The following is a 17,739-nucleotide window of genomic DNA, read 5'->3' as shown; positions in this document are numbered from 1 at the left end:
TATTTCTCTTAATTAAAATGAACTTAAACCTATAGTTTTTCATATAAATGTTTATAACATACTCACATCTTCAAAGGGATTAGGATCATCACAATTAAGATAATATTTCAAAACACCTATAGAAAAACAATTAATTTTTTTAAGATATAATTATGAAATACAAAAAAATTATTCAAACAAATGTAAGCAATAAACATAATTAAGCTTTAATATTTAAGATATTAAGTATATTTTATCATAAGAACAAACAATAGTTTAACAGTGATTTAACAATATTTAGTTTTCCTTACTGTTCAAGTTACCATAATTCAATTTGTTATATATCACTAGCCTGCCTGAGTTTTATACCATTCTTTTCATTTAACATAAAATTAATATCTTTTGATAATTTCTCTGTTATCAATTCAATTAATTCAATTATGTCTACTGTATTGAGGTTTGACTGTATATCAATACTCTATTAAATAGCACCACTTTTGTATAGCAGCAACAAATACTCATGAAATATGACCTTCCTCATAAATATTGAATAGAAAATCTTCCAGTATTTGTGAATTATTAAATATAAAATTTTGAACAGAAAATAATATTATTATTAATATATTATGCATCTTTCAGACTTCTAACTCAAACTTGCTTGCAGACTGCATTACTATAAATAATTCTGTTTGAGATACTTTTGTCTAGTGCCATACTTGTTTCACTGCCAATTTCAAAAGTCCTAAATCAAAGTTTGATTACATAAATTGAGATTAACTAAAATTTGCATTGTATTTGCCAATTAAAATGGTTTTAAAAAAATTATATTTTAATGCATTGAAATAAAAACATTACAAATGCAAAAAAGCATAGAAATAGTTCTGAGCAGCATAAATAAATTTTTTGTATTTATGTATTTTGACAATTTAAAGTAAAACTAAGTAATTTTTTGGATTATTTTATACTAATATAAGTTAATAGACTTTTAGTACACTCAATTTTAATTTAATAATGACCGTTGAAGACAGTGCATTTTATAATCGATGAGACCTAGAATCAAATAATGAATAGTGTTAAAATATAATTATGTTAAATCATTATCTTTCAGTTAAGAAATTGCTTTTTGTAGTTATATAAGAATTAGTTAAGATGCAATAAGTGATTAAAAAATTTGTTTCTTGTGTTTTGCCCCATTGAAAATATTGTAATATCATCATGCTGAGAAGGATAAATAATTCCTACCATTAGTTATGAAAGAGACAAAACGTGTATGAAACAAAAATCAAATAATTTCATTTATTGGAAAAGAAGGAGCAGAATAAAAATTATGAAATATTTAAGCTAATAAACAAACCTCACATTAAATTTGTAAAGTCAAACAACCACTGTATTACATCAGGCTACTTTTCCATGATTATATTTAATCAATTACTTAATAATTTGTCACTAGATTCGAGCCCCACTCTGGACCAATTCTTTTCTTCCAGAATATTCTAAATTATTTAATAAATATTCATTTAATTATAATTATTAAATTTAATAATTATAATATAATCATGGAAAAGTAGCCTGATGTATTACAGTGATTGTTTGGCTTTAAGCTAATTATAATTATACAATTGAAGAGGAAATCCAACATATATAAAATGACTGAATGGCCAAGGTGGTTAAGAGATCAGCCTATTACACTGGGGATTCAAGATTGAATTCAGGCAGTTAAAAAACCTGACATTTTTCAAGATTGTCTGTTCCAGGTATATTAAGCCACATTCCTCATCATTTGGCCATCACATTGGGTGTGGATAAAAGGCCCCCTTAGTGCCTGCAGTACAAAAAAGTAATAATAAAACAATCCAACATATATTGTTTCATCTGGCCAAATTCAATGTATATAAGCTTCTTTAGAAGCATTTATATAAGAAATTTCACAAAAAGACTAGAATAGGAAGAGTGAACCTTATACAGTCCATGTGCCATATAGTAAGCATATTTACCTTTAAATATGTTTAGCATTCTGAAGTTTTAGATTTTGAATAATGATATTTAAAGAAATGAAATGAATATGTTTTAATTTGAGTAAATGTAAANTATATAAAAAAAAAAATAAGATAAAATATCAGCAATGAACACACTGAAAGAGGCATGTTTTTAATTTAAATATAACCAAAAGCTTTTGATAAACAAACATTTACAAAATGAATAAGTTATTGTACTTGTCCCATAAAACCATGTTTTATTCATAAAAAATTTAAGAATTATCAGATACAGTAATTATCCATATGGAATTTGTTTATTTTGAATTTCAGAAAAATATTGAAAAGTGCATCTTAATGTCAATATGGAGTGCTTCCTAAATTCTTTGTAAGGCCAAGATTCCACTAGCGCAAAAACAAACATAAAACCCCTTGCTGTAAAAGCTTTTAATCACGTGACCATGATATTTTACACCTGAGCTGGTTGTAAAACCAGCATAAAAGTGAGTTGAGCAGTGTTCAACTTTCAATGCAAATATGACCGTAAAACAATACCATCCATCAATCAGAAGTCAGTGAAATCTAGGTCATTATGTCACCGTGTGAAAATGGCAGAAACGAGCTTTTGTGTACGTTCCCTCATGGCTACTCTAGAATAGATCTGGAAAGATTTATTGAAAACATCCGAAAGTATTCATGTATCTACGACAAGAAGTATCCTGATTATAATAATGGATACCTAAAACACATGATATGGACAGCCAAAGGAAAATGCTTCAATTTAGAGGATATATAATGAGAAAAGCTAAGCTTATAAGTACTGCATATTATCTTAATTAATAATACGATAATAAAAGTTAATATATGAAAGTAAAGATATTATTTTTGCTACATTTGTAATTATAGTACAGAAAAAACTTGTAGAATATAATCATTGCCTTTATAACTTTGATAGTACCATCACCATAAAAACTTCGCTAACCGGACTTCCACCGCAATCCAGACGCAACTAGGTCACGTGATTAAAAGTTTTTACAGTGAAGGTTTTTACACTAGTGGAGTCTTGGCCTAACTCTATAAAAGTCTGTACGTAATGAAAATTTTATAGTATTTTTTGTTTATTTTGTGTTTTATTAGTCATNGAAATTTCACAAAAAGACTAGAATAGGAAGAGTGAACCTTATACAGTCCATGTGCCATATAGTATGCATATTTACCTTTAAATATGTTTAGCATTCTGAAGTTTTAGATTTTGAATAATGATATTTAAAGAAATGAAATGAATATGTTTTAATTTGAGTAAATGTAAAGATGATTGGAAAAGATGATCAGATGATAAACTGAAAGGATGATTGAAAAAAATGGTAACATATACAATTTTGGTTACCATCTTTTTCAATCATAACCTATGGTATGCATGCCATTTTCAGCACATGAATGTGAGATCTGACCTCAGAGTAAGGCAAAAATTGTTCATTTTCCCCCTAAATTTTCGACGTATGAGAAATAAATTTGTTGCCTCCTTGTTAAAATAACGTTGTCGGAAAAAAGAATCAAATATCGATAGAAACTTATAACTTTCATCATTAATATAAACATTCAACCCTCGAACAATGACATTCCTATGCTGCAAGACAAAAAGTTTATAGTTAAAGTCCGAATTTGTCATTTTGTTTTGGTCCTGGGAACAACTTTAACCTCCACACCTGCAGGACCAACTCTACCTCTCACAATAGGGGATCACCTGACTAATTTTCCCAGCCTGAAGCTATAATAGCAACTTCTTTTCCCCTCCTCGGGGGAGTCTCTCATCTACAGCTGGTCAAAAAGGATTAAGTCTCGGAGGATTTTAACTTTATGCGTCAATCGGAAGAATAAGGGCATAAACCTAACATCTACGTTAAAATATACTAGAGGTATGGAGCATTAAATGTAAACTCTCTCTCCGCGAGTTAGGAGTTAGCGACCTAAATTCATTTCTCAAAATGTTAGAGTTTGTAATCGTTAATTCTCGTTAATCTAATAAATCGTTGTTTTCATTGTTAACTGATGTCATTTACTCGCATATCGCCTATGCCTTGTCGACAACCCCTCTCACCTCCTCCACTCAACCTGACAAAAAGCCATCTTGACAAGTGAGCAGGTTTAACGACCTGTAGCCGGAAAGGGAGACCTCCAACCTCCCTGGTGGTTCACAAATACAATAGGTTTGCCATACCTGGACTAAAACTTTAAACCAAATTTGGTTATTACAAATAACACGTGAATGTATATGTTACATATAAATCATATTTATTATATTAATTTTATTTAAACATTAATCACTTTCAAAGCAGCTTATCTTGTTTGACAATACATAAATAAAATGATGAATATACATGATCAAAAATTCATATTTATGATATAGCAATCTGTCTGAATTTAAAGTGATTATGAAATAATGCAATCTCTCATTTAGATGAAAAACTAAGTTATGAAAAATTTATTTATTTGCATATATTGTAATTTACTATTTAAACTGAAAATAATATAGCAATAAAGAAAATTAATGTATAGGGAGATGATTTACATATATGACATAATAATTTTATCAAACTAAAATAGATCAAAACAATTAAAAAAGATCCAAAATTAAAGGTACAAAATTTAAAACTGTTTATTATGAGAACAATTATTTATATAAAATTTTGTGCATTTTTGACAGTAAAGGTTGTGCCTGTGGGGACCAGCCTAGTTTTGCAGGATGGCCGCACTGTTAAATTGAAATAAAATATACAATAACTAAAAAATGAAATATGTGAAATTTAAACCTACTAGTATAAAATGTTCCACTTGCTTGTTTGTAAAAAAAAGGCTCAGGGTTCAAACAGAAGTCCGATGCTGCCTAATTTATAAAAAGTAATCATATTTCAAATATTTTGAAATTATTATTAAAATTTTTTTACATAATCTTTAACATTAAAACTGAAATATTTGATAAATATATATTGAAAACTGGCCAAAATTATAATAATAATTAAATAGTAGAGCCCAATAGTTTGTCTGGGTCTATTATATGATTATACTCAATAAAAATTCACAGTAAAGCATTACTAAGAATGAATGGTTATGCTTAGTTAAGAAAATAAGTAATATGTTTTTTTGAGATAAAAATATTAATATTTTGGTATTCATAATAATAAGAAATTTTGTAATAGACTATTTGTTAAAATCTAGTATATAATAAAATAAATAATTACCACACAGGATCCAAGATATAATGACACAGATATCCAACATATTACAACTGAAAGTAGGCCCAATACTGAAAATCTATTAAAGAATTAATATAGCATTTAATAAAATTTACCTTTAAACTGAAAAAATTTGTATACATTAAAATAAAAAAAATTATATAAATAATAATTAAATATAACTATCAAAATATTATGGTGTAATCGTAAAGTCCCTCTGCAGTCGGCTATGCCTATGTGGNAATCATAATTTAGAAAAAAACAAAAGAATGATTAACATGCAATATTTTATTTTAATGATATTTAAATTAAAGTTTTAAACATTTATATAATGGAGATTTGATTATTTAAAAACAACTGAATCTTACTTTTTGCGAATATGGATCCAAGTATGAGAAGCTACCCAAATAAGAACTGTGAACAGAATTCCAGCCCCAGCAGCTGAAACTAACATAAAAGCTGTACCCTCTCTGAAATAAATATTTTAATTAAATCATTACCAGAATTAAATATTAAGTAATTTATAACTGACTTACAAAACACCAGTGCAGAGAGCTCCCATAGCAGTTTCATATTCCTTGTGCATTTTGTTACAGTTGAGCAGAACATCCATACCGGACAAGATCTTTTCAGTTCGATTCAAAAATAATGCCAAACTATCTAAAACTTCTCTTACCTAGGGAATTATAAAGAATCTTATAAAACTTCATTTGTATTTTCAAGAAATATAATCCAAATTCAATCAAGAAAAATTTACTAAAATCAAATTGATATTACTAATTATAAGTATTTTTTTGGTAAAAAGTTTTATTATTTTTTATACTCTTAACAATTTATATAATGAATGTTTTAATTAGTACTATGTGTATAATTTTATTGAGACAAAAGGAAAATTTAACCTTTATAGTGAAACTAAAGCTATAATTTCAAAATACTTTTACAGTAGTATCTCAGGATATGAAATTAATCCGTTCTGAAACTGAGATCGTATCATGAAAATGTTGTAAGATGAATCATTTTTCCCCATACGTTTACATGTAAAACCAAATAATTTGTTCCAACACGAAAAACACACTCAAATTAAAGCTAAGTAGAACATTGAAAAAAAATAACTTTAGTAAGGAAAACACTGAAAAATGCATTTTGTAGTTGTAAATGTATAAATAACTATAACAGAATAATAATTGATAAAAAAAATGTAGTTTTATTTGCACTTTACCTTTGAGGATAGATGACAGTGGAGGTGTAACAATAACTTAAAAATAAGTTTAAAAAAATGTTTTATATATATATATAAAACAACACTAATTTTTTAATCTTTTCTAATTTTTATTTACTACTTTTTGCTTTCTTTCCTTCACTTACACCAGCACTTTCACTGGATAGAGGTCACTTGGTAACATATCTATCCAAAGGGGTTTGGCTTTGCCTACTTTTTAAAATGCTTCTAAAATTACTTAGGCAAATGTAATTATTCTGAGCAGCAATACAGCTAGTGTAAACCTTTTTGGGATGTTTCTTTTCAATAAAATCAGTCACTTTCTAATAATACCTCAAGATTTCCTTTATTGAGCGAGATCCTTCCACGACGAAGCAAACACGCGGACTGAGACCAATGAACAGAAATGAATAAAAAAATGGCACTGTGAACTAATGTATTGTCATATGGTGAGTTTTTGTTCGCATTGTGGAACAAAAATATGTTCAAATTTCATGTCGTATCCTGGTGCGTTTGTATCCTGAGGTAACACTGTAATTCTGTACATTATTTTGCTTCTTGAATACGTATTTGTTTAGAATTAAAGGTTTTGAGAATGATAAGAAGCCACAAAAAATATTTTTACAATACTCTTAGAAATAAAATTTGAGTTTATCTTACTGTAATTTTAGAACAATTAAGCTTAAAATTTGTCTAGTGTTAAGCTAATTTTCAGTGTTGAAAAATATGATAGCAAAATTCTATTATTTAATATAAAAATAAACCATACTGACTCAAATATTAGTCAATGTTTTCTTCAGCTCTAAGGGGGCAAAAAGAAAAAATTTGCTCTCAACCTATATTCAAACCTTTGACTTATATTACAGTTCAATTAAAGTTCTATTCAATTTTGAAAACTGTCTATAGGACTTGTACAGGGTTAAGCTGACACTAAAATTCAGTGGACTGATAGTTTAGCAATGTTAAACAGCAGCTAAGTTAATGTGTCATACTGCAGACCACAAACTAGGCCTGGGAATTAAGTGTTTGGCAAGATTGTAAATAATTGATTAACTGATTGTCAAAAAACAATCAACTAAATCAAACACTGATTTTTTTATTGTATTCAACAGAATTCAGTTTTAGTAACTTCTAATAAAATTTTATTTTGGGAACTTTTTTAAATTACTTCTAAAAGACTTTACTAATTGAATGATTATCAAAAATTGGGGAAAGATTGCTCAAAATTCACTCTAAAATTTATTCCGTTATAAAATGTAAATTTCTTTTATCAAATATATAAATTTATAATTACATGATTGTGTTTTAAACTTTAAAAAAATGCTATAGACAGTTATAAATAAATAAGACAAATGAAAACACAAAAAAAAGTTTCAGTTTCATTTTTGACAGTCATAAAATTGTAGATATGCCCTTTCAGAATATATGTAAAATATGACTAATTTTCATAATCAATTGCAAAGATTAAAAAGTAATAAAATCATATGTTCTTGTAATTTCATATGTTCTTGTAAAAGTTAGAATGATAGTAGAATTTTAAAAGATTGTTGGCGAGATCACAATTATAAAGAGCTTTAAGAAATGTGTTAACAACAGCTTAGATAAAACAGATGATGTACTGTTCAAGGATGATAAAGAGCATGATAGCAATTGTTAGAATCAAGAAAGAAGCAATCCTGTAGAATGTTATAAGGTAAATTAAAGCATTTTTTAATTTAAATTTTAAAGTATTGAAGGCAGAATAGAAGAATGGTAACATAAGAAACAATTTTAAGAAGTTTGATAAAATAAACGTTTTGGTTTTAGAACATTAGAATTTTGGAGAGATTTGAATTGAATGTTTTTGGAGTTTTGTTGGTCAGTTTTGGTATTGGAAGCAAGAGAACTCTAAAAAAAAAAAAACTTCTAACAGAAGAAACAGAGTCTGTGGGGAGGACATAGATATCAAGAGGAATTTAATTGCAGATTTGGTGGAGTAAACACATATTTGTCATAATTAAAGGTGGACAGAAAAAGTGAAAGACCTTTAATTAAAGTAATGACACCTTTCACTTTTCCCGTCAGGCAGTGTATTTGAGATAGAATGGGGTAGTGATTTTCCATGTGTCATTTGAAGCTGTAGTATAACTTCTTGTCTAATCATTTGTGGATTGTCTACAAAAATGCAAATTGCTAATTTTTTGTAGGCAAATAAAATTAGAATCCAAATATAAGTCAATATTTTATTATTAATTTTCTTCAAAAAATAAAGATTCTAAAATTGGGGATTAACTTATATTCAGGTGAATATGTTATTTGATTTGCTCATTTATTATTTTCACAAATATAACAACTAATATATTAAAATATAATATTAAAATTGTAATTTTATAATTAAATATTTAAGGATTAAAAGTAAGCTCATAAAACAGAATAGTCATTCAATTATCATATTTCATCATTTTATAAATTAACAATAGTGAAACGTTATTTTTTTAAAACTTTCTATCCTACAAGCACTAGGAGGGTCTAATATATTGATATATGATCAATATTTTGTTACTAAATAGAGAATGAATTTCATCACCTATTACATTGATTTTACTAAATAATAGAAGTAATCCATTATAGATTTTGAGACATCCATTAACTACATAGACATTTAAGGCAAGAACACAAAATTACATCATTGTACACAGTGAAGAGGGAGGTGTCAGGAATTGTCTAAGTAGACTTATTTTAATGGTATTAGCAGCATAAAAATTCATTTTTATAAACATAGTTCATTCACATGATTAATGTGTCAAAAAATGTTTGCAAGACTTTTTTTAAACACATTTCTTCAATGTCAGGGGATCCATGAATTATTGTGCACACAATTAAAGGGGAAAGAGTTTGCCAAAAGTATATCAGTAGATGGAGGAGGTCAAAAATGGCTAAAAAATTTTACACTTAATTAATGAATGGCCCCTTTTTATAAACATATATATCCTTTTGGAGCTCAATTTTTCTAAAGAGAGTAGTAAATAATTCAGCAATATAATAAAATAAAATGAAACTCACTTCTTTCTGTGGATAAAAAGTAACAGCAATTTTTGTAACAGCAGCTAAAGTGTTTTGGACATTATGAACAGCTTTCTTTCCATCTTCAATAGACTAAAAATAAAATTTATATATTTCTCTTAATTAAAATGAACTTAAACCTATAGTTTTTCATATAAATGTTTATAACATACTCACATCTTCAAAGGGATTAGGATCATCACAATTAAGATAATATTTCAAAACACCTATAGAAAAACAATTAATTTTTTTAAGATATAATTATGAAATACAAAAAAATTATTCAAACAAATGTAAGCAATAAACATAATTAAGCTTTAATATTTAAGATATTAAGTATATTTTATCATAAGAACAAACAATAGTTTAACAGTGATTTAACAATATTTAGTTTTCCTTACTGTTCAAGTTACCAATAGATACATAATTCAATTTGTTATATATCACTAGCCTGCCTGAGTTTTATACCATTCTTTTCATTTAACATAAAATTAATATCTTTTGATAATTTCTCTGTTATCAATTCAATTAATTCAATTATGTCTACTGTATTGAGGTTTGACTGTATATCAATACTCTATTAAATAGCACCACTTTTGTATAGCAGCAACAAATACTCATGAAATATGACCTTCCTCATAAATATTGAATAGAAAATCTTCCAGTATTTGTGAATTATTAAATATAAAATTTTGAACAGAAAATAATATTATTATTAATATATTATGCATCTTTCAGACTTCTAACTCAAACTTGCTTGCAGACTGCATTACTATAAATAATTCTGTTTGAGATACTTTTGTCTAGTGCCATACTTGTTTCACTGCCAATTTCAAAAGTCCTAAATCAAAGTTTGATTACATAAATTGAGATTAACTAAAATTTGCATTGTATTTGCCAATTAAAATGGTTTTAAAAAAATTATATTTTAATGCATTGAAATAAAAACATTACAAATGCAAAAAAGCATAGAAATAGTTCTGAGCAGCATAAATAAATTTTTTGTATTTATGTATTTTGACAATTTAAAGTANGATATTATGTAATGCATGTTAAGGTGCATGCGCGCCAGTGTTTTGCGCGTTTATAAAATAATTAATAGCCATTCTTATCGAAATTTAAAACGCATGCGTGCCAATTTTAAATATTTTTAAATGTTTTAATTCTAAAATTTAATTCTTATTTATAATTAAAAAACGGCTAATATCGTTAATGTTCAAATTCAAATGTATGATTCGAATTCTCTATTCGTTTGATTTGCCTGAGGACGACGTGCATATTTACGTCGAAAGCGCTCGCAAGAATAAAATATATTAATTGTGTTTAACGCCTTAGTGTCTGAAGTTTTTGAAGAAGCTTTAATTAAAATAAAAGTTGGCGTGACATCCAACCTCTACGTTTTTACTACTCGTAATTTACTATTTAAACTGAAAATAATATAGCAATAAAGAAAATTAATGTATAGGGAGATGATTTACATATATGACATAATAATTTTATCAAACTAAAATAGATCAAAACAATTAAAAAAGATCCAAAATTAAAGATACAAAATTTAAAACTGTTTATTATGAGAACAATTATTTATATAAAATTTTGTGCATTTTTGACAGTAAAGGTTGTGCCTGTGGGGACCAGCCTAGTTTTGCAGGATGGCCGCACTGTTAAATTGAAATAAAATATACAATAACTAAAAAATGAAATATGTGAAATTTAAACCTACTAGTATAAAATGTTCCACTTGCTTGTTTGTAAAAAAAAGGCTCAGGGTTCAAACAGAAGTCCGATGCTGCCTAATTTATAAAAAGTAATCATATTTCAAATATTTTGAAATTATTATTAAAATTTTTTTACATAATCTTTAACATTAAAACTGAAATATTTGATAAATATATATTGAAAACTGGCCAAAATTATAATAATAATTAAATAGTAGAGCCCAATAGTTTGTCTGGGTCTATTATATGATTATACTCAATAAAAATTCACAGTAAAGCATTACTAAGAATGAATGGTTATGCTTAGTTAAGAAAATAAGTAATATGTTTTTTTGAGATAAAAATATTAATATTTTGGTATTCATAATAATAAGAAATTTTGTAATAGACTATTTGTTAAAATCTAGTATATAATAAAATAAATAATTACCACACAGGATCCAAGATATAATGACACAGATATCCAACATATTACAACTGAAAGTAGGCCCAATACTGAAAATCTATTAAAGAATTAATATAGCATTTAATAAAATTTACCTTTAAACTGAAAAAATTTGTATACATTAAAATAAAAAAAATTATATAAATAATAATTAAATATAACTATCAAAATATTATGGTGTAATCGTAAAGTCCCTCTGCAGTCGGCTATGCCTATGTGGCTTGGCCAAGTGGTAACATCACAACTTACTTAATTCTTTCACTGTATGATCTGTGTGATGTCATTACCTCATTTATGGAAGTTCCTTCCATTCCCTCCATCCATTGTGGAGGGACTTTATGATCACACTTTATATTTAGTAGACTTGTCAGTCATCACAAGTAATATACTGATTGTTGATGAGTTAAATATGAATGGAAAAATTGCCTGTATCCAGCAGTGGCTTTTGATAAACACTGCAAAACTGTAGCACCAAAAAAAAAAATTATAATAATAAAATCACGAAAACGTCTTGAGTTTAATTAACTTAATGTATAATAATTTACATAATTACTAAATATTAAAATTAATGATTTTATCAAATCATTATACAAATAAAAAATGATTTTATTAGAGCAGTCGTGTGATGCACTTCTGTGATAGCACCATCATATTAGACAGCCATAATCCATCACTGGTTATATTACAGTATTGATAAGGAATCATTTGAAAATTTATTTAAAAAATGAATGTTTTCAAATGCCTTAATCAGTTACTTTCAGGTTTCTCTGGAAACAAAGTTCTAAAATGTTGTTAAATATTATGTATTCACTATAATTGCACTATAAACTTATTGTCCGGTGTCAGTAATATGTACACTGAACAAACATTTTCAGATTCCTCCTGAGTCCTGCTTCAGGTGAATCGCATTGTTTCTTTGATTTAACACAATCACAGAAAATACAAATTTGAATTTCCATTAAAAATCAAATCAATTTAAAAAATAGAATGCATTGGAGCACCTGCTTTAACAGTACAGAAAACAGAATAAAATGCCATGCTTCAGTATGGTGTTTATTCAGAGAAGCCCCAAAACATTTGTGCAGTGTACATATTACTGATACCAGACAACAGGTTTATAGTGTGATGAAAAACAAACAATTTGATCCATTCATTTTCAGTTTCATTCAAACAAAGATTTTTGAAAAGTGACATTTTGCATAATGTTTCAAAGTTTTTGTTAAATTTTGCTGCAAATCAGTCTTAAACTTCCAAACATTTGGGTACATCAAAGAAATTTCTAAAGTATTTCAATTTTTTAATAAATTCAATAAATGACAAAACCTAATGTCAAAATACAATAAACTGTGGAGATATTGGCAAGTCACTTTTGGTTCTGCCTAAAAATTTGTAAATACAAATAAGCTTAAAAAAACTGTACTGCATTCAATTGCTCTTTTATTCCTGCCCGAGCAGGGATTCATCATAGAGATTCACATATTGTTGTCATTAATTTTAATTACATCCACACGTAGAAAACAAAGTTATTAGAACTAATAATAATAAACAAATGTAATAGACATCATGTGATGCATTAAAATAAAATTATGTTTATCTTAACTTTACAGTTTAACATTTTTAAAAGACAGCAACAATGTAGAGATTAAGATCCATTCTAAAATTGTGCGTTTCATTTTTTAAAGGACATTGTCAGGCAAGTGTCTACCTGTTTACCTATGTCCTTTTAAAAATGGACAAAAACATTTGCTTTTCAAGTGAGAGGTTCTTTTGCTGGTTTCTTGATTACTAAGTTAAAATGTTCATTAAAATTTTTATTATTTAAATACAAAATTTTATTATTTTACTGGGATTTGGATTATAAGCAATTCTCTTACTTCTTTTGTGATTCGTAAATCAAAAAAACTTTTCCATGCAATACTTTATGTTGAATTTAAATTGTCTAAAATTGCAGTGACTAAATTAATGACACAAGTATTTATAATATTATTTATTCATAATGTAGTTATATATGGATTTCAAATCACTATATTTAGCAATTCCTCTTCAGTATAATATCTAAAAGAAAAAATTTATACAATACTTTATAAAACATGATACCAATACAATTTGGGTTATGACACAGTTAAACTAAGATGCTTACAAATATTTTACATGTTACAAAAAGCAATTATGAAACACTTACAATGTTATATATCTTATTGAGTGGATGCTAAATATAGTGATTTGAAATGCATATATAACTAACTACAGTACAGTAATAAATAATATTACAAATACTTGCATACTGTTAATTTAGTCACTGCAATTCTAGACAATTGAAATTTGGCATAGAATATTGTGCCAGAGTTTTTTGGTTTATGAATCATGAAAGAAGTAAAAGAACTACAAAATTTTATGTCTATCAGTATATTGTAGAATATTGATAGACAACAATAAATGACTGCTAATTTTAGGAAACAAACTTTTATTAACTACAAGAAATGTTTTTTTCAGTCAAAATTTGACCATCCTCAGCTTGCAATATTAATATTTAAAAGTTTAGACTAGAATATACAAAATGAGACATTTCTCTTCAAAAGTAATATTCTGAACTTTGTTCTGTTAAATTATGACTCTGTTAAACTGTAAAATAAAGATTNTGTTCAAGGATGATAAAGAGCATGATAGCAATTGTTAGAATCAAGAAAGAAGCAATCCTGTAGAATGTTATAAGGTAAATTAAAGCATTTTTTAATTTAAATTTTAAAGTATTGAAGGCAGAATAGAAGAATGGTAACATAAGAAACAATTTTAAGAAGTTTGATAAAATAAACGTTTTGGTTTTAGAACATTAGAATTTTGGAGAGATTTGAATTGAATGTTTTTGGAGTTTTGTTGGTCAGTTTTGGTATTGGAAGCAAGAGAACTCTAAAAAAAAAAAAAACTTCTAACAGAAGAAACAGAGTCTGTGGGGAGGACATAGATATCAAGAGGAATTTAATTGCAGATTTGGTGGAGTAAACACATATTTGTCATAATTAAAGGTGGACAGAAAAAGTGAAAGACCTTTAATTAAAGTAATGACACCTTTCACTTTTCCCGTCAGGCAGTGTATTTGAGATAGAATGGGGTAGTGATTTTCCATGTGTCATTTGAAGCTGTAGTATAACTTCTTGTCTAATCATTTGTGGATTGTCTACAAAAATGCAAATTGCTAATTTTTTGTAGGCAAATAAAATTAGAATCCAAATATAAGTCAATATTTTATTATTAATTTTCTTCAAAAAATAAAGATTCTAAAATTGGGGATTAACTTATATTCAGGTGAATATGTTATTTGATTTGCTCATTTATTATTTTCACAAATATAACAACTAATATATTAAAATATAATATTAAAATTGTAATTTTATAATTAAATATTTAAGGATTAAAAGTAAGCTCATAAAACAGAATAGTCATTCAATTATCATATTTCATCATTTTATAAATTAACAATAGTGAAACGTTATTTTTTTAAAACTTTCTATCCTACAAGCACTAGGAGGGTCTAATATATTGATATATGATCAATATTTTGTTACTAAATAGAGAATGAATTTCATCACCTATTACATTGATTTTACTAAATAATAGAAGTAATCCATTATAGATTTTGAGACATCCATTAACTACATAGACATTTAAGGCAAGAACACAAAATTACATCATTGTACACAGTGAAGAGGGAGGTGTCAGGAATTGTCTAAGTAGACTTATTTTAATGGTATTAGCAGCATAAAAATTCATTTTTATAAACATAGTTCATTCACATGATTAATGTGTCAAAAAATGTTTGCAAGACTTTTTTTAAACACATTTCTTCAATGTCAGGGGATCCATGAATTATTGTGCACACAATTAAAGGGGAAAGAGTTTGCCAAAAGTATATCAGTAGATGGAGGAGGTCAAAAATGGCTAAAAAATTTTACACTTAATTAATGAATGGCCCCTTTTTATAAACATATATATCCTTTTGGAGCTCAATTTTTCTAAAGAGAGTAGTAAATAATTCAGCAATATAATAAAATAAAATGAAACTCACTTCTTTCTGTGGATAAAAAGTAACAGCAATTTTTGTAACAGCAGCTAAAGTGTTTTGGACATTATGAACAGCTTTCTTTCCATCTTCAATAGACTAAAAATAAAATTTATATATTTCTCTTAATTAAAATGAACTTAAACCTATAGTTTTTCATATAAATGTTTATAACATACTCACATCTTCAAAGGGATTAGGATCATCACAATTAAGATAATATTTCAAAACACCTATAGAAAAACAATTAATTTTTTTAAGATATAATTATGAAATACAAAAAAATTATTCAAACAAATGTAAGCAATAAACATAATTAAGCTTTAATATTTAAGATATTAAGTATATTTTATCATAAGAACAAACAATAGTTTAACAGTGATTTAACAATATTTAGTTTTCCTTACTGTTCAAGTTACCATAATTCAATTTGTTATATATCACTAGCCTGCCTGAGTTTTATACCATTCTTTTCATTTAACATAAAATTAATATCTTTTGATAATTTCTCTGTTATCAATTCAATTAATTCAATTATGTCTACTGTATTGAGGTTTGACTGTATATCAATACTCTATTAAATAGCACCACTTTTGTATAGCAGCAACAAATACTCATGAAATATGACCTTCCTCATAAATATTGAATAGAAAATCTTCCAGTATTTGTGAATTATTAAATATAAAACAATATTTTTACTGAATTTAATACTGCTTTAAATACATTTTATGAACTGTTATAATGTGCATTGTATGATATTTTAAAACAGAAAATAAATTAGTAATTAAATCAATAAAGTTATTTCTTTCATGTGAAGTAATTGCAGTGTCATAAGATTTACAAATTTCCAATGTTTGTATATACAGTATGTAAACATTGCATTTTTTCTAAAAATGAATCATTATAATCAAAAAAATTATCTCAAATGTATGTATATGTACAGAGTGTTTGAAAAATGTTTGGCCAAATTTCACAGGTTTATAGAGGAATACAGATAAAATAGTCAGGTTGTCTTTTGTTCAAAATCTTAATAATAGAGATATCATGTGTCAAAGTATTATGTCATTTCTGTCTTTTAAGTCTATATAATGTAACAGTAATTAAATTTGTTTACTAATTATAATTTCTTTACTAAACAGCTTGCTTCAACATACTCAATGACAAGATGTTGACAGGCTGTGTGGATGCTCACGAGGACATTTTGAGTGCTTCACAAGCTTAGATTTAATAAATTAATTTTTTGAAAAATCTTCATATCTAAAAAATTAGGAATTAATTAAAAAATAAACAGTTTAATAAAAAAATTGCTAAAGAAATGTAATTACTGATATACTACAAAGTTAGACTTAAAAAGAAGAAATGACATCATGGCAATATGATGCTTAATAACTCATTTAATTTGTACAGATAGAAAAAGGACCCTGGATTTTTATTCATGTTTGCTCTCTCTATAAGCCTGTGAAAATGCCCAAACACTTTTGAAACACCATGTATATTTATTTGTTTATCTTCAAAACAATCATTCATGTACAAATTTGTAACATGAGTTAATATTATTTATATTACTTTGACTGTATATTTCATCCCATCATATTACGTACATACCAATGTGAACACTTTTGCTTCCTGGAATATGGATCATTTGTTATTTTAATTTGTTCATGAACATTTTGATTCACCCTGTATATAAACCTTTATTAAGTACTAAAGTATAAATTTATCAATAAACTGTATTATATTTGTTTAAAAACTTGTTTGTTGATTTTAAAAATATAGGCCAATGGATGTTTTTAATAAAAAGCTTTAGAAAAAAAAAATTGAAATTTATGTGTAATATATAATTAATGCAAATAAACTGCTTATACAACTACCGTGTTTCCCCGAAAGTAAGACATCCGCAGAAAATAAGACCTAGCACAGATTTTGCTGTATTGCGAAATATAAGACCTCCCCCTGAAAGTAAGACCTAGCAAAGTTTTTTTTTAGTCGTAACGGTCATCGACAGATGGTTGAAAGTGGCCGTTGGCTTTTTGAAAGTACAGCCACTGATTGGTCAGCAGACAATTACGCCAC

The 17,739-nt window shown here is 26.7% G+C and overlaps 1 protein-coding gene and 1 long non-coding RNA gene across 2 annotated transcripts in view; both read right to left on the bottom strand.

The window, feature by feature from the left end:
• LOC111637698 overlaps positions 1-17,739 on the bottom strand; it is a gene marked incomplete at its 5' end in the record, with an annotated part of 154,134 nt that overhangs the window by 64,134 nt on the left and 72,261 nt on the right. Inside the window, 9 exons of the mRNA XM_023383267.1 lie at positions 67-116; positions 4,767-4,836; positions 5,192-5,264; positions 5,554-5,655; positions 5,722-5,861; positions 9,447-9,539; positions 9,624-9,673; positions 11,170-11,239; positions 11,595-11,667. Coding sequence (XP_023239035.1) covers positions 67-116; positions 4,767-4,836; positions 5,192-5,264; positions 5,554-5,655; positions 5,722-5,861; positions 9,447-9,539; positions 9,624-9,673; positions 11,170-11,239; positions 11,595-11,667 — 721 coding nt within the window. The remainder of the gene's footprint in view (positions 1-66; positions 117-4,766; positions 4,837-5,191; positions 5,265-5,553; positions 5,656-5,721; positions 5,862-9,446; positions 9,540-9,623; positions 9,674-11,169; positions 11,240-11,594; positions 11,668-17,739) is intronic.
• Positions 15,730-15,952, bottom strand: LOC111637697. Its single transcript, XR_002758733.1, has 2 exons — positions 15,850-15,952; positions 15,730-15,765 (listed from the first exon to the last, which is right to left on the bottom strand). It is a non-coding gene; the product is annotated as an uncharacterized LOC111637697 (long non-coding RNA).

This window comes from Centruroides sculpturatus, unplaced genomic scaffold (genome assembly GCF_000671375.1).
Source record: "Centruroides sculpturatus isolate CEXI.00-Female unplaced genomic scaffold, Cexi_2.0 scaffold1161, whole genome shotgun sequence".
Lineage (NCBI taxonomy): Eukaryota > Metazoa > Arthropoda > Arachnida > Scorpiones > Buthidae > Centruroides > Centruroides sculpturatus.
The sequence above is the reverse complement of the archived record's forward strand: the minus strand, read 5'-3'. Positions and strand labels throughout refer to the sequence as shown.